The 18,283-nt window shown below is 37.2% G+C and overlaps 1 protein-coding gene across 2 annotated transcripts in view; it reads right to left on the bottom strand.

The window, feature by feature from the left end:
• Positions 1-1,405: 1,405 nt before the first annotated feature.
• PDE7A (phosphodiesterase 7A) overlaps positions 1,406-18,283 on the bottom strand; it is a 75,942-nt gene continuing 59,064 nt past the window's right edge. For both annotated transcript variants that reach the window (XM_054638327.2, XM_077186077.1), the window contains 10 exons: positions 16,955-17,106; positions 15,236-15,299; positions 12,882-12,977; positions 10,315-10,415; positions 7,999-8,130; positions 7,607-7,698; positions 6,846-6,990; positions 5,904-6,000; positions 4,833-4,913; positions 1,406-3,528 (listed from right to left, as the gene is read on the bottom strand). In XM_054638327.2, coding sequence (XP_054494302.1) covers positions 3,317-3,528; positions 4,833-4,913; positions 5,904-6,000; positions 6,846-6,990; positions 7,607-7,698; positions 7,999-8,130; positions 10,315-10,415; positions 12,882-12,977; positions 15,236-15,299; positions 16,955-17,106 — 1,172 coding nt within the window. In that variant the 3' untranslated portion in view covers positions 1,406-3,316. The remainder of the gene's footprint in view (positions 3,529-4,832; positions 4,914-5,903; positions 6,001-6,845; positions 6,991-7,606; positions 7,699-7,998; positions 8,131-10,314; positions 10,416-12,881; positions 12,978-15,235; positions 15,300-16,954; positions 17,107-18,283) is intronic.

The following is an 18,283-nucleotide window of genomic DNA, read 5'->3' on the forward strand; positions in this document are numbered from 1 at the left end:
AACAGTGGTTCTCAGGAGCCAGTGGGGCGTTTATGCCTCAGCACAAGGATAGCAGGAAGGGACTTGTTCAACAGCCTCTCTGTCCCCTGGTACACTGAGGTCCTCTGGCAGCCCAGTTAAATACAAACCTGTAAAATTCAAGATGTCACTTTACCTGTTAAACCAGGCTAAAGCATGAGGATCATCCACACCAGACATTGCTCACCTGAACTGGGGTATCCAGCACCAGAAATGAGCTTTAGCAGTGATGTAAAATTACTGCAAAAGAAATGTCATCTGTGCCAGAAAATCACTAAGTTGCCATCAAATAACTTATCTTACACTGTACCTTAATGTGTATCTTTTTCCTTGAAATTGCACACAGTGCCACTGCCCACAGAAAAACACCTCAAGTGCTCAAACTAAGGCCACTCATGGAGGCTGGGCCCCCTTGGCCATGGCCTGAGGCCGGTTTGTGCCTGTGTACAGAACAGTGCTGGGAGCAGATCTGTGGCCTGGAACAGCTGGGGGGCCTGGCCCCTCTCCCAGCAGGGCTCTGGGTTCCAGGGGCTCCCAAGGGCTGTGGCACCCTCGCTCCTGTGCCTGCCTTGCCTGGGCTCTCGGCTCTCACGTGAAATGCTGAAGCTGCAGGAATGTTTTAAGTTCAGTGTGGATTTGTGGAGGGCACTCCCATCCAGCATGGAAAAAGCATTTTTCTTATTTCAAGTCCAATGACAGACACTTCCACATGCATGAAGAGGTGGGATTAGAAGCAGTCTTTCTACCAGTCTGGTAGAGAGACCCCTTTCTAGGAAGGGTGGCTTGGAATAAAACTACTCCTCCTATTTTACATTTTGACAAGCTCTTCTAGGTCCTGTCAGAGCAAAGGACAGCAAGTTTACACAATATTAAAAATCACAGGCTCTTTATAAATACTATGTTGAAATACTCCATATACCTATTTGTTATATTATTATTATTAATTTTCATTAAAATTACATATTAACATATTCCTGTAACAAGTAGCAAAACTTAAAATGCAGTTGATGCTCTTTAAACCAAGTTCATTTTTTAGAAATGTGTCACAAAAGGCATCATCAGACTGATCTTAGTTGTCATTTTGAAAATAGCTGCAAGTTTGGCACATTTCATTCAGAAAGGTCCAAGAGGAATCAGTACTTTCCCACATCTAACCCAGTTAAGTCTGGCTCTGTACTAAGTTTCTCTCAGTTTCTCTGTGCTATGTTACACACAGTTCTTACCTCTGTATTCTCCCAGCTTCAGCACCCTTTCAAAGGCAACCTGTCAAAAATGGCTGAAAATTACAACCAGAGCTCCTTGTCCCATCTGGTCCTTCTGTGTTGGAGTCAACATCAAGAACTTGCACTGACAGCAAAGGAAGGAAGTTCACACAGGCTCAAAAGAATGGTTTCATTAGAAATTTATTTCTTTAAACATGGCCACTTTGAGATTAATGATACTACTTCAGGGAACATGAAAGAATAATAAACAGTTTTAGAAGGGAAACAATCAGGTAAGTCAGGATTTGCTTTTCAAACAGTAAAAGGCCAAGCTCCAAGAGGCAATAAATTTTGGCATACGAGGACTAGTATTTTCAAATCCAAAAGTTGGCTTAGTTTTACAGTGGAAGCTGACTGCAACCTTAGCTACCTTTCCACAACGCTGGACTCAGTCATAACTTAAATGTACAGGAGCATAATGTGAAAAGATTTTGTTTTATTAATTAAAAGTTAACAGCAACAGGCACATATTAAAATGAATATGGCAAAGCCTTTACAAATGGCTTTACGCTGAAGCTCTCTTCCAAAAATGGCTGTTGCAACAAACTGTAAACAGAATTAATAAACAGTCTTTTACAATAATAACAGGGAAATACAAATGAACTAAAAGAAAGCACCAGTTTCTCAAACTAGATTACAGTTGTGCTTACTGTACTTAAAACAATGTAAAACAAATTACAAAAATGGAATGTTTTAAAGTTTAAAATTAGTCCTTAATTTTGTCCTAAAAAACATTTTCTCCTTTTCCCATCAAAAATCCATCAGTGGGTAATGTTTCAGTAGAGGGAGGAATACGTAAACAATGCACTTTTTTTTATTATTTTTTTTCAAATCAAAAACAAATTTGGTCACTTAGCTTTGTGCATAGTTTAAGGCATCTGTAGCAATTTGTTACAGTTTCCTCCCCAGTGTGGCTGTTCATGAAATTGTCACATTCTAAAAGAATAAATTAAAAAAAAAAAAAAAAAAGAAAGAAAAAATGTTGCCGTTCAAACCCTTCCCCGAGCCCTCCCGCCCTCCCCCGTCCCAAACGTACTCACACACCCACACATACACACACGCTGCAGCGAAAGGGGCATTTGTACCCTTGTTCTGAAGGACACGCTTCCCATCCCACTTTATTTCAGATTGGCAAATACCCTGAGCTGATTATGGTGTTTAGACATTCCACCTTTTTCTTGCATGTGCAGTTCAAGTGTACAATAGTGAGAACAACATGCAATGTTCCCACTGCAGAATCGCAATGCAGTTCGGACGCTTCCCCCCCACCCCTTCCCTTCCCAGATTCAGAAGTGTTTTTTCGCTGTTAAAAAATTGCATTCCCATACAGCACTGGAGTAAAGCTTGGCTGTGCTCTATGATGAATGCTCAGTTCCCAGTGCACAAACAAAATTATGGCAAATGGGAGGCTTTTCTGGCATCCAAAGAAACAAGAGCTGCAGTCTCAAATTTGATCTTTTTCTTTTAAAAAAGCAAAAAACCCAAGTTAGTGGTTCCTTCACAGCCATGCGCAAAGGTTAAGTCTAGAACCGACAGTTTCAGAGTACATTTGTAAACATCGAGTCTTGCCAGAGGCAGCAGAGGATGGGCACTTCACATTTCCGTATTAAAACAGGGACTGAGTGGAAGGTATGCTTTGAACACATTTATGCAAGTCTTGCTAAATTCCAAGGGAGTGGAACAATCCATGTCAAGTCTTAGATTTGAAGACCGTATTCCAAATATCATGAGAAAACCCAAGCCAGGGGGCACGGCGACGCTTCCGTCCCGTTGCTCCGAGGCTCGGTCGCTGCTGTGCTTTGCATATTCGAGGTTCCGAACGACAACCAACTGAGGCGGGTGCATATTGCTCTATGTTCAGGTCTGGTGGCTTAAAAAAATTCTGGGTCAAATGGTCTGTGTCAAAGGAAAACTTGGAAATAAATAATGCTGGCATCATTTTACCATTCTACCAAAACCTTGGGCTGGCATGTGTCTCCTTGAATCCAACCGTGTGGATACCGAGGGAAGAGGCAGTTTTGTCATGGAGATTGAGGTCAGGACAATCGAGGTTCCTGAGGTAAAATGTCTGAGTCCATTTCCTCAAAAGTGGGGTCAACATCGTCACCGCTGCCCGACTGTTCCCTCTGCACTCCCTTCCAGCTTGCCTTGTTCAGTCCCAGGTGGCCAAGCATTGTCTGAGACAGCCTCGTGTTGGAAAACCGGGCCCATTCCCCAAACAGTGGTTCCACTAAGTAAGTCATAAAACCTTCAGAAACAAGCAAACAGGCAGATTAAATAAAAAAAAATACAGAGAAAAAGTAAAATACTCAAACTAAATACTTTAAATAGCATTTAGTAGCAAACAATAAATGTGTTAAACTACTATCTTCCAATGTGCATTTAAATATTCATGTAGATATTTTGGGCATCTTTACAAAAAATCTCTCAAAATGTAAAAGATTTTACTAATCAGAAGAACATCAATACACTGCATTACAAATCACCCTCTTCCTTTCACAGCAATGACCAAATGAAGACAAATACTGAACAATATGGAGGAGGAGAGAAATCTAAACATCAGCAACTAAGACAATTTAGGAAACCTAAAGTTCTAAAAGATTTTATAATTAATTGCCCTTCAGTGTGTCGGAATTATACTACACAGGGGAAAAAGAATATATTGTTTTCACAATCCTGGGGTGACTAAAAATAATTTAAAATACTACCTTTAGAAACTTTTTAAACAAGGCCACAAAACAATACATTGATGTACTTTGTGTGTATGCACATGTTCATTTATTTGTAATGTCTATTTACATGACGCAAAAAAATCAATGGTAAGATAGCCAAAACTGAATCTTTTAATTAAAAAAGATATTATTTCCTAGCACTCTAAATTAAACAGTGCAGCTGATTGAACACATCAGCTTTTGTGTAAATCTAAAGCATTAATTCATTCTGTGCTTGTTGTTAAATTTGTTCTTTTCTTTTACTATGTTTTTAACTGAGTCCCACTTTACCTCCATAATCAACTTTTATTAAAATTAACTATAAAAAGACATTTTACTATTTAAATCCAAGGTTAGCAAAAACTATTAATATAATGGCTATCCACCATTCTCCATAACATCTCTGCCCACCACCCTCCTTAAAGGCTGTATTTAAAGGGAATGTTGACATTCCAAAAAGCTAAACCCAGCATGCCCAGTTGTCACAAGCTCACTGCAAAAGGCACCCAAGACTATATGGCAAGGGCAAGGGACCCTCCTCTTCCCAAAACACCCTTCAGATGAGGAAAGTTCTGGGCAGCAGTGTGGAGAAGTCAGACAGCTGCCTCCCACACTGAACCTGCTCTGTGAGGAAACAGAGGGGCTCCAGGACTGTCAGGGCAGTGCCATTCATAAACAATCCAAGAGAGGTTATGTAGCAAATAAAAATAAAATTGCTGTTTATAATGAAGTGCTGCCATACACAGAGTATGTTCAGCTTCTAGGAAATGTATCCAAAAGGTGCTTTTTTTCAAATTGCATGCTGAAAGAAATCTACTAAAATGAACTGAATTGCAGTTACCAATCTGGATGTTGGCAATAGTTTCTGTCTGTCGGTCACAAAGTGGACTCACACCCAAGTGATATTTTTTTTCAATATCACCTAAAGAAACAAAAGCATAATGCAACGATTAAATCATCAAGCCCCAACCAAATCAAACACTAACAGAAGTGAACTGTGAGTGTTGGCTAACAAGGATACTACCCTACAACTGGTGGAATGCATTTAGTTCTCTTCCCAACTCCCAAAAAACCAAGCAGATCTGTCAGACTAACAATACTTACAACTACTGTATTTAAATACTTGGTATTTTTCATCAAACAGTAATTACAGAAACCCCAGAGAACCACAAGTTTCCTGAAGGATTACCATCCTCTTTCCTGCAAAACCTACACTGTCACAGAAACGACAAATTAATCCCCCCTCAGCAATATGGAAGAGGATAGCTTAGCTTTCAGAAATTTCTCGCTAAAGGCAATTTGTGTTTCTGCTTCCCCATCACCTTTATCTAAGATTACGTCTCACATGATTAGCACCAAATAAAGCAGTCTGTTCCCCATTTACCATATTCACGTGCAAATTAGCAAGTCTCAAGTCCACCAAACTACCCTTAATTTTATTATAAAATAATTTAATAACAATGGAGCAAATTCCCTCCATTTGCCAATGAAAGGCTTTATTAACTCCTCACAGAAGTAGTCTAAACTGCACAGTAACTACAAATCTCCCTGGCTCTTACCTGCTTACCAACAGGCCTCACAGCTGAAGCTTAAATATTGAAGACACATGATGAACATATTCCATAATTTGCTGAAACCACTAGGGCAATTTTAAAGTGGCCATAATTATTAATCTGCAGCACCTTTCAGCTGAAGGATGTATTTTATCAGCCATTCTAGGTTCAGATTCTAAGCAGATTCTCTGCTGAGTTTTAGTAACTCTGACCTTTTGCAGGAGACACAACCCATGGAAGTAAAAAACTCCTATACTGTACATCTCTGTTAGTGCAAAATATAAATGGACTAGGGCTCATGGACACTCTCTCCACACTGAATACATGATATACTAACAGATACTTCTACTCTTACTTGCCTTGATGGAAGAACTCCTCCGTTACTTTCTCACTCCACTGCTTGCTCAGCTCCCATGTCCGACAGGGGTTACAAATATCTGCACACTTCAAAGCCATCTAACAAGTTAACACACAGTGTTAGATCATCTTTTCTTCAACTCAAGTGCCTGTAATTACTTAACTCTTGAGAGCAGATTATTTTAGGTTTTGTGAATAGCAAGCCTACCTACCACTTCTGCTCCAAAGTTATGTTCTGTAATATTTAAAAAACACTCAGGGAATTGTGAGATCTCATGATCATCCCTGAGTAATATGGAAATTCAGTCAACTCAAAGTATTTCAGGACCACTATATTTAGTATACTCACTGGTACAGGAACCAAAAATAACTACAGAAAAAGAAGCATCAAAGCAAGCAAGCCGTGGTTTCCATTTCTGGCTCTCATGCATGTATTTTTAGCAATAGTTTGCACAAGACAGAACTTCTCATCTGTTTGTCCACTTTCTCTTATAGCCCACAATATGAACCTAGTAAGAAAATGCCTACAAACCTAAGAAGATTCTCAAGGCTTTTGTTTTTAATGTTTGCTAAACCTCACTAGCACAACTGCAAACTGATTCCCAACAGCAGTGTTTTCCTTCTCCAAAATATGTTCTGACAAAGCATTTCACAGTTCTGAGGCTGCAATGGAGTTGTTAGAAGAGCTAAACCTTGTCTTGGAAACACCTTGATTCAGCAGCTCCAAGTTATCAGACGTACCAACACACACCAGCACTTGGGAGAAGTGCTGGCTGTGGGAACTAAAGTGAACAACCTCTTTGTAATGGAACAGAAAGACTAAAAGACACTTCTGCTCCGTTTTGAAAGAGGAGAAGGCCTGGCAGAAGCAGTATTTAGTATCTTAAAGCAAATTAGTTTTTCCACTAAAATGCTGTTTTCAAAAATACGAGCAGGAAGTTTACCTGTAAGATGAAGTGACGATGGTTTGCGTTCTCCAAACATAGATCTCCTCTATCCAAATGGGATCGGAACATGGACAGGTACTCGTTTTGTTGGCTGATGTCTGTGGCAAGAATGAGATCACCTATCTGGCTCTCCATCAGCTGCCTGAAATAACAAACATTCAAAAGCATATCATTTAAGAACAACAGTCATCACTAGATCTACACGGCATTTTATCATATATATTATTATAGAAATACAAGCTTTATAATAAGCCTTTTCACTGAATTGTTTGTTTTCTTTTCCTGAAAAATTCCTGCAACATTCACAGAAATATCAGAATATTTCATTGGCAGCTTTCAGAAAGACTAAAACAGTTTTTAGCTTTTTTCCTCCCCCTCCTTTTTTTTTTTTTCCCTTAAAAATGCACGAACTGATTGTCTCAAGATTATTTCTTGTCAAGAGTAGGTGAAGATGGTCTATTTTAAACTACAGTTGTGGTGGCAGAACGAGAAAAGACTGCCAAGTTTAGTCTGAACAGGTGCTTGACTACATGAATACACTCCTTCAATGTGCTTGCAATACATGTTATTTTCTGAGTATCACGTTGCACCATGAACTGCTCTACTCTACCAGCACAGTATCCAGGAATTCTTAAAATAGATCTCTATATTTTGTACTCAAAACTGCTGTGCAATAACTTATCTTGTTTTGCAGGGCTGTCTTAGCTGACAGATTGCTTCTATCTGAAACTAATCTATACTATGTGGTATAAACATACCTGTTTTCTAATGACATATGTGCAAATAAACCAGATTCTCTCAGCAACCCCACTGCCGATCTCCAGTGATGGTTCTCTAATACTGAGGTATTCTGTGAATTAAAAGGGAATAACACATATCAGTAAATGCCCTTTTCTTAGGCTGAAGAGCTATATACAATTTGGCTGTGTTTTGGGGTTCATGTTTTATTTTCTTCTCTTCTTTTTTGTTTTTCCCAGAGGTTAAAACCCACAAATCCTGAATACTTAATTTGCACAATTTTTTATCCCAGTGCCATGGAAACACTGTCTGCAATCCATCCTACCACTAGCTAAACACATCACAATTTATACTCCTTTTCTATACTCCTCTCCAAACCTGTTTTTAACAAAACAACTGATTTTATCCTTACCTTATATAAAGTCGCTAAATAATGATTTGTTTTAATTAGGAAAGGTTGGTTAACGCCTGGGTGATCCAAATCATGTGTGGCAGCTGCTATTAAACTAAGCAGGACATCCCATGGAGTTAAAGACTCAGAAAGCTGCAAGACAAACCCAACAAATGTTAGTAATGCAATAAGGCCTTAGAAAAAGTGCATGAATGTTTTCAGTAATTAACAGCCAATAGAAAATTGGAGAAAATCTTGAAGATGTAAAACTAACATTCCACTGACTTTTCACAATATTTCCCCCCCAAAAGCTACAAAATTTCAACAATGGTTTAAGCATTATTCTTTCTGAATGGCAAAGTCCACTCATAAAAAATGCCAGCACACAAAATCCTTTGTGTCTGGTAATGAAGCTTGATTCCTAACCAGACCCCATAAAAGCAGCAAATTCTTAAAATTAGCTCTCCCTCTCATTCACCAAGTCCATTTGTGTCTATTCTGCTTTAAATTCATACTAAATTTTAAAAAGCATGAAAACCTTTCCTCCTAAGAGGAAGAAACTAATGCTCTGGAAGACTTGGAACTATTTAGAATGTATTTCTACTCTTATGCAAAATTGTATTTCAAGGTCTACCAGGACCAGAACTAAAGGAGAAAAATCTGCCACAAATAAATATTTTCAAAGAGCATGTCAATTAACTCAGCATGCATCTACATGGACTTACTGTCACTGTTCATAGGTGTTCCTTCTTGTGGTAGAGAGGTTTGAAAGTTTAAACTCAGTAACAAAGTCTAGTTTGCACTAAAACAGAGAGGACAGTTCTGCCCATATAAAGGTGAACTGCAGCAGACACCCTGCAAGGACAGAAGTTTATGTTCCCCGTTGCTTTTGCCATCTACCACACCTCACATGTTTATTATGTACTTTAGTGCAACAGAACTGTAGTTCAGTACACTGAACTGTAGCTGCACATGTTACTAAAAATACCAAGCCTATTCTTGTATCTGAAGCTTTACAAAACTTCCATCACGAGTATTAAATAAAAAATGCTCAGAGCTTCCAAACTGAATGCCATAAAAAAGCTCATCATGTACCAGCTCTAATCAGGCTCACTGCACCAATTGGTCTGAGAGCAGCACTGAGAAACTGAGTGGGAGGAGTGGGCAAAGAGCCTCTGAAAAAGGTTTTCTGGAGCCAAAATTTACTTGTTTTTACCTCAGAAGCAGAATAAGGAGCTATTCAAGGGAATACCAGATTGGTGATAATCTACAACAAGGTAGATAACTTTTCATCTAGCTACAGAGCACTACAGCTTTCAATTTAATACAGAAGGACAGGACTTTGCCCTGAAACTGTTCAAGACATCACTTGAAGCAGCCTGATAGCAATCTAAGTAGTAGAGGAACAACCACTAAATTAGTTTAGCTCCTTAAGGTCTGCCACTCTACCCTTTCTTAAAAAGAAAGCCAAAGAGAACTCCTAATGTATTGCTATGAACTGCATCTTGTAGAAGTGAACTGTTCAGTAACAGCAAAGATGAGCAAAGCAAGGGTAATGATAGTTTATGGAAGAAGAAAACCACCCCAGATGACAAGCACACAGGTTTATTGTTGCCAGCTCTGACTCAGGCTCCAATTCTACATAAATGTCTTGGGGCACAGCACTATATTAAATAGCTGCAACTTTAATTCCTTGCTCTAGCTCAGCAGGAAGTCACACAAAAGACAATGTCAGCTCAGAAGGGGAGAAAAAAGAAAAGCACACTAACTGTGAATCCACAGCCTCAGCAACAGGGAAGGCAAGGGAGAGTTGAGAAGTGTTTCTTGTTAGGTTCTTAGGTTTCTTTACTTTTGATAAAACCTGCATGTGCATATACACATAGATATATGCATGTAGGTTTATGTAAGATCAATGACCTTACTGCTCTCTACAACTGCCTGAAAAGAGGCTGTAGCCAGGGAGGCTTGGCTGCTTCTCCCAGGTAACCAGTGACAGCATAGAGAACACAGTCTGAAGTTGTGCCAGGGGAGGTTTAGGCTGGACATTAGGAACAATTTCTTCACTGAAAGGGTGATTAGAGATTGGTATGGGCTGTCCACAGTGCTGGAGTCACCGTCCCTGGAGGTGTTTAAATCAAGGTGTTTAGGTGGATGTGGCACTCAGTGCCATGGTCCAGTAGACAAGGTGGTGTTTGGTCACAGGTTGGACTCTATCTCAGAAGTCTCTTCCAACCTAAATGATTCTGTGATATGTGCACACAATCCATTCATATGCATATACACACAAACACATATTTCTTTGTGTATGAGTGATATAAAAGTGACAATGCTCCTTACCTTGGGCTCTTTTAAGTAACAGTGCATGGCCTGAGTCACATCAGCAGCATGAACTGCATTATGATAAGGATTTTGACTGTGATAATCTTCTTGAACCATAACTGCAGGAAAAAAACAAATATCCAAATTTAAATAAAATGGCAATTTTTTCAAGGACCATTTTATATGCCCCTATTAGGCACAGAAATATGCAGTATCACAAGTTACATACAATAAAAGCATCAGAGTCAATAAATCAACAGCTGAACCATGATGCAGCTGTAAGATTTTTATGCAAAGAAACAGTGTTTGCTAAAGGAAATCAACTACATGTAAAGTCACCTCAGAGCAAAAATTAAACAACTTGAAATCAATATATAATCTGAGATACTCTGACTTTGAGAACTTCCTAGGGAAGCTGTCTTTGACAATCTGTCTGAATGGTGAGTTAATACTGAATACAAAATGAAAATTATCATTTGAATTTGAAAAACTCATCATATGAAGTGTTTTTCTTTCCCATTCAGGAAAGTGGTCATGGAAAACCACTTCTATATGTATTCTAGGCATTTTCTCATACTTGCTACTCAGGCAAATGTAAGCCCATATGCAATTTAGAAAATAATCTCATTTAGATGCTGGTCTGACTAACTACACCTAGATTCAATATTCCCTATTTAACTTCTTTGCTTTCCTCCTCTTTCCTCCATCTTCCTGACTGTCCTGGAACATTACAGGCAGAATTTTTTGAAGGGCATCAACATTAGCTCAAGTACAGGGAATGAAAAAACTATAATGTTAAAAAGGATTGAAGGGAAGGAGCACAGCAATCAAACTATATTCTGAAGTCTTGCCTACTATCTCTAAAGTCTTGAGGTTTGCTTGGAAGAACTACACATTAGTTCTTCCAAGCAAACCTCAAAAGAACATTTTCCTGTCTGACTACAGTCTGTCAGTCCCACCAAACAAGCATGCCCACAAGCTTCTTTTCCACTCAATTTACAAGGCCAGAGGACCCATGTAAGTGTGAATGTAATGTTACAGCATTACTGACATTGTGTTTGTGAGATCTGAGGTTCATGAAAAGTCAAAATACTGTCACCACCATGTCATCTCAATAGTACTCAATGGATAGGTGACAGCTCATATGAAAAATAATGAAAATCAATATAAATGGCTTTAGGCTTTATTAACTTGCAGTAGAACTCTCTCCCACCTATTCCTCACATCAAGTGCATGAATGCATATATCCCTGGCTTTCCTTTTTAATTTTATTATGGCTTCATAGGCTGATCCAGCTACCTGAACTTTACAATTTTCCTAACTTACTTATTTTATTAAAGCAGATCTAGGTCAACATTTTGATCACAGTTTGCCAGAATCAGAGTAGCACAACCACCCTGTTTTCAGGAATGCAGTACTTTGCATTTTTTCTCCCCTGGTTTAGGTCTGGAATAAGAACCTGTAAAGACACAGTAAGAAGATGCAGATCTCCAAGCAGATCATGGAAATCACTGAAAGATTCTGTGTATGTGTGTGTGTGTATGTATGTATATATATATATATACACACATACACAAAAAAAAAAAAAGTTAAGATTCTATAGAGGACTAAAATCAAGATTTCTCTGTTTAAAAAGATTCCAATAGATTCTCATATAATGTGAATTTTGTGTAGCACTGGAGCATTTGAGCTGTCCTAGTCTTCCAGAACTAAGTTGTGAAAACAAAAACATTAAAAGACTTCCAAATGTGATTGCTCCCCTGTTAAGTGACAAACTTTGTAACCACAGAATTCCTTTTCTCTGTAACTGTGAAAAACTGCTGAAAGGGACCAGAAACTTGTTTCTCCTGGTCAGTTAAAAAAATCATCCCAGTTCACAAAATTAAAGATACTGTCACAGAAGAACCAAAGGAAGGAGGTCTCATACCAGCACCTGTCTTATGTGTTGGGATGCAGACAGCTCTGTCAAGTGAATGTAGCACTTGGTTTGAATATTCTACATTGCATTTACAATTATTTTCAAAGAAGCATTCCAGTGACACAGGCCCAGACATTAAATTAAAATTGTCCTGTACTCTGTCCAGGGAGAAACTATGTCCACAGTGCAAAGCTTACTTGTAGGAGAATTTGAGCAAGCAGGGGTAACACCAAACTGGCACCAAAACATATTTCGGACATATTCCATACAGTTAGGAAACTGTATCATTGGAAAAAGTAAAGATCAACATAGAACTAAAAATCAGAACAAAGAAAGGAGCTGTCTAGCCTTTCCCAATACAAATGTCACACAATGACACATATATTCCTGATTGTTTAATAGATACTAAATAGATTTAATAAATAGAATACAGCATCAGCTATGAAACTATTAAACTTCTTAATACTTATTTGGATTTAACACAGAAAATTGTATACTCATAAAAACTTTGAGAGATTGTCTCAATTAATATAATTTAAATCACTGCACAATGTAGATTGCATTAGTACCCCTCAAACCTTATTGCTAAACTACAACCAGGACTTCAGTCAAGGTATAAAAATGCAGATAAACAGCAATATTCATCAAAATAAAAAGCCGTATTTACCCAAAAATCTACGAAGTTTCATCGTATCTAATTGGAAGTGTTCAATTAGTCCATGTAGATTAAACAGATGAAAGGTTAAGCTGACTAGACTGTTTCCTAAAAATAAGATGAAAATACTAATTCATTGGAAGCCATGAAATCAGTGACTCTTCCACAAGAAATGTATTCTGTCAAACAAATTTGTCACAAAAATTATCAAGCGAACTTTTTTACACCAAGTCATGATATTGTACACCAATTTATAAATATTAAATCTTACTACATGACAAGTTTCCATTAGCTGTCTCTAGTAACCAGTGGTTTTGCTTAATTCTAAAGCATTCACCAACTGTCCAATGGCAACTGATAGGAAGAAAATGTTACTGAACATTAAAAAACCTGTTTCATCATGCAAATCTATTATAATTATATTCCATTTTATAATTATATTTATGCAACATATCACAAACACATATACAAAATACAAATGTAATCAGGCAAAGAGAAAAGCTAGACAACACTATTGATTAGAGGACATTGCAAATATGCTCTCTCTCATTTTCATCGTGTATTTTGCTGGACTTCTTATTTTACCTGGAACTCTACAAAAAATGTATACTCTTACAAGCTCATAATATATGTTGTCTACTCATAGCTTTATTACAATCTTTTGCAGTGGTAAAATAAGTAAAACCATAAGAGACACAGACCACAATGTTTATTTTTTAATAGCTTGTCCATTATTTGCTCTGCAAACAACGTCATGGCTGAGAACCTTCATTTAGCACTACAAAAACTAGCACAGACAGAAACTGAGGTACAAGGACACAACAATTTCTTCTAAATAAAGTTTATTACTAGACTAGAATTAATGTATTCTCATGTCACATCTTCACAATGAAATAAATACGCAATTCTTGGAACAACATTTACTGGGGAAATTCCTCCACAGAGGTTCATCCAGGGCAGCCAATCCAGCAGAGTTTTATATAAAGCATTCTGCCCTTACAAACTTTCAAGAACAAGCCTGCCTGATCAAAATGATTTAATTAGGATGCAAAATGGATGGTGATATTGTAAGGCTTCCACAATAGAAGCTCTTCTGGTAGTACTTTAAATGTATTTGAAAAAAGCACATCTAAAAGGTAGAGAGGGCTCTTATGAGAAGGATGACTTCAGACTTCTCTCATTTGATAAACTAATCTAAAGAAGCTATGCTTACATGTTAACTTGTACACATAGCTTTTTTTTATTCAGTTATATAAAGTTTATCATTATCTATATAAGCATTCTATTTTTACAAGTCTTTGCTATTTTCATTTTTTTCTATCCAACTTCTGTATTAAAAATAACTGTGAGGTTACTGCTTTTACATTTGATTAAGCCAAGCACCCCTTCAATGAAACAGAGGAGAAAAAGATCTTTTGGTGCCACATTCTCCTTTTCGAACTTAATTTCTTGTTCTGGCAACTTTAATTGCAACTTTGCTACCTACTCCACATGACTGCTGCAAAATCTGCAAGAGCTGCCCTCCATTCTCTTCCCACACTGGCATAAATATCACTGTGATATTGGACTTGCTCATCTCCTCCTTCCATTCTGCTCAAAACCCAGCTGCCATTGCTGAGATTATAACGCAAAACTTCACCCTGCCCAGTGCAGCAGCCCTCCCTCCCTCCTCCTTCCCAGCACATTTACAGATCTCTTTTCTGCCTAAAAATGAACAATACTTGGGTTTTGGTTTTTTTAACCAACTATTCCTGTAGTTCCTACTGCTATTTGTAATGGGCACACAAAAGTCACCAAAATGGTCTCTTCCTTTTTCTATGTCGTGCAAGCGATGTGTACAGCAGCCTCCCACTGCTCAACTCCCAATTCCCCAAGTATTCTATGTCATAATTATAATGGATTAACACCACCATGCCTCTTACAGCACTATAAAGTAATAGAACTATTCTATCTAACACTACATTTATCAGAAAAATACTTGATCAATATAAATGACCTTTTGGACAGAACCATAAAAATTACCAGCACCTCATAATCGAAAAAAAGAAGTCAAACATCATAAAATTTGTCAATTTGTATTCAAATTACTACTTTAAATTACTAAGAGAGAACAACAACCTATAAAATACATAAAGGGCCTCTTCTAAAAACCAATTATTAGTATCAGTATTGACAGTATCATTATTTTAATGGAGTGACCAGGCAAACTAGGACTCAGATTAAAAACTATTAAATTGGTAAGTAGTACCTGATGAAATTTGCACTTTTTAGCAAACAAACAATCACAAACAACACTGCAACATAAGTGTCATAGTTAAGTTATGCAAGAAGATAAAGCACAAATTAAATACCAAAAGTAAACTCACCATTTGTCAGTCTATCAAAAAGAAAAATATCAAAATTCCAATTTCCAACCTTCTCCAGCATACACTGAAAAGAAACACAAAAGCTGTCATTTTTTAATCAGTATATGTCTATCTTCCTGTAGCTCGGAGGAGTATTTAAGATTTCAGAGACAGATCAAGTCTTTAGAATTTCTACATAAAAAATAGTAGTAAAAGAATAATTAAATTTGTCTGGTAACTGAACAACACCACACATTTACAAATAAAAAGACTGGAGGGAAATAACCAAACAATAAGTGCCTTGGCAGAACTGGTTGGAGATCCTCCTTTCAACCTTCCGTCAATTTCTCAAAAGACAATTAAAAACAATTAGGCTCAAATCAGAAATAGTATGGCAGAATGACTCTGCATTCAGACTAGCAAATTAATCTCTGTGTGGTTGTTTACCTTTTCCTTTTTCCCCCTGCTTACAGAACAGTATCTTTGTGATTCACAAGATATTTGAGCCATTGTATAAGCATTTTAATTTAAGAACCTGGCTTTTGACTTTTCACCCCACTCAACTAGCACATCTTTATCACATCTGTTCCACATAAACTGCTCTTCCCACAACAGGAATGACCAAGAACAGCAAACAGTGCAAGAGGCCTCACCAGAGTTGAGCAGTCCCAATCTTTGCCTCCCTTACCAGTATGAGAAATACCTGTCCAGCACATTTTACAACAGAGTCCTGCCTTCTCCTATTCTCATTAATTTGGTAGAGCTGTTTTGTGACCTAATTATTGGTTCTAGCTTTTCTCTACCAGCTGCTAAAACTCTGCTATCAGAAGAAACAAAAGCATTAACAGTATATTTTTATTATTAAATTGCATGTACATTTTTAAGATCCATTCTCCGGGTTCTCCAATATTTTTGTACACCACAGCCTGATGATATTCAGCATGGACACAGCCATTGTATTGTAAGTATATTGGTATATTGTTTTTCTGTGTCAGATGACAAAAAAGCACTGCATGCAGTGACACAGCCTTTGAGATACTGAATAACCTGAATAACCTTTGCCTGTTCAATCCCCTTCAGCACTTTCCATCCTCTGTGGCAAATACAGCAGCCTTTCATCCAGGTAGCTGCTCCCTTAGCACCAACTCTCTTCCCAGTATCTGCTTTCCCTGCTTTAGTGCTGAACAAGTGTATTTCAGCTATCACATTTCTTCTCTAGAAGTGCCTACCAAAGAAAAAGTCAGTTTGACATAAGCATGTCCTGAGAAATCCATTTACTGTACTTTATTGAATTCAGGCAGTCACTCTTCCAGTTGTTCACTAGTGAGGTTGGACTAAAAATCAAAGGGAACAGTTGTCTAAATTGCTCCATTACATTTCTTAAGTACAGATACATTTTCCTCTCTTCATTTTTTCTTCAATTATTCAAGGGCATCCTTAATTCACCAGTTATTAAAAAAACCCCAAAAAAACAACAAAACAAAACAACAACAAAAACACTAGCAACATAAAAATCATCCAAGTAAACTTGTGGGCAGTAGAGGAGTTTGCTACTGACCATGAAATTTTGTCTCAATTTCATTACAATATATACATATACATATATATATATATATAAACACATAAAAATATGCTTAAAATTGGTGTTTGGTTGCCCTTTTAATATGTGATATAGTTATATATACCAGCAAGCATTTAGAAAAACATACTTTAAAAAAATAAAAAAATCAAGCAACCAACCTTTGCTTGTCCATTATAATCATCATCTAAAATGTTTGAAGAATTTGGAACAGTGATACCACGGAAAAAACGGGAAGATCTCAGGTATCGCTGGAAACTAAGCAACCTTCTCACATTTCTTGCAGACACAGAGACCTCGATTTCAGAATTTGCTACAAAAAACAAGAAAATAAACACTCTCTCTAAAAAACCTTTATCAAAAAGACAAGTGCTCAGGGAAGTTTGGTATAAAGATAATGCCCTTTTTTGAGTATCAAACATTTCAGCACAAATACAGATATTTTTATTAATACTAAATACAGAGCCACAGATTTGAAAAAAATATGTTCTGTGTAAGCATCCTGTGAAGAAAAACAAATACTTAAATCATAGCTGCAACTCATCTTTTTAAGGAACTCTGTTATTGAAAGGACAAAAATATTATTGATATTGTTTAAAAACACACACAGTACTGCAAACAAATTATTTTTGGAAAATTGGTGTCATGGATACACATCCAATCCATGTCCTAACAAATCACTTAAGATGACATATACACCAGCAATAAAGTATCAGAAACTCAGTGGTGATACAGGAGATACAAGTAGGCTTTGAGCAAGTACAAATTACTTTTACACAGTTTAGAGCTCAGAAAAATCTCTTAACTCTACTATGCTGAAGTTTTAAACACACTCAAGTAATTTTGGTGCTTTTGCAAATAACTACACTCTTCTGCCAAACAATTATGACATTTATGTTCACAGCATATCTAATTCTGTTTCCCAGTATGGTGAAAACACAACAGAAAATTATTTCAACCTCTTTCCAAAGATTAATCCAAATATTTTGCTTTACTTGTACTAGGTAAACTGATTTACACAAATGACCAATACTAGTTTATGTCCAGTTCCATTTGATGTACCTGAACTGTTTAAGAAACCCCAGCATCAAACTACACAGAGCTACAGCTCCTTTGTAGCGAGCCAGATATTCTCATTTTGAATTACATTAGGCCAAACTCAGCCTTGACTTTCTTATCAACAGTGCCCCCCCAACTGCAGTTTTATATAACCAACAGAAAGCCAAAAATCTTATCTTGATATTCATTCAACCTGCCTGAAATTACTCATGTTAAATAGTAAAATTTCAAAAAAGAGGTATTAAGTAAGGAAGTCAATGCCAACATGCTATTTTTAAAAAATACAGATAATAAAAAAAATTATCACAAGTCTGTAGCACAGACCTCTTGTCCTTCCAAAAATGAGACATATTAGAAGTTGCTGAAGTAAGGAGTTACAACTTTTATTCTTAAAGTCAGTCTAAAATGTACACAGGAAGGTGTGGCCTTAT

This window comes from Agelaius phoeniceus, chromosome 1 (genome assembly GCF_051311805.1).
Source record: "Agelaius phoeniceus isolate bAgePho1 chromosome 1, bAgePho1.hap1, whole genome shotgun sequence".
NCBI classification, from domain to species: domain Eukaryota; kingdom Metazoa; phylum Chordata; class Aves; order Passeriformes; family Icteridae; genus Agelaius; species Agelaius phoeniceus.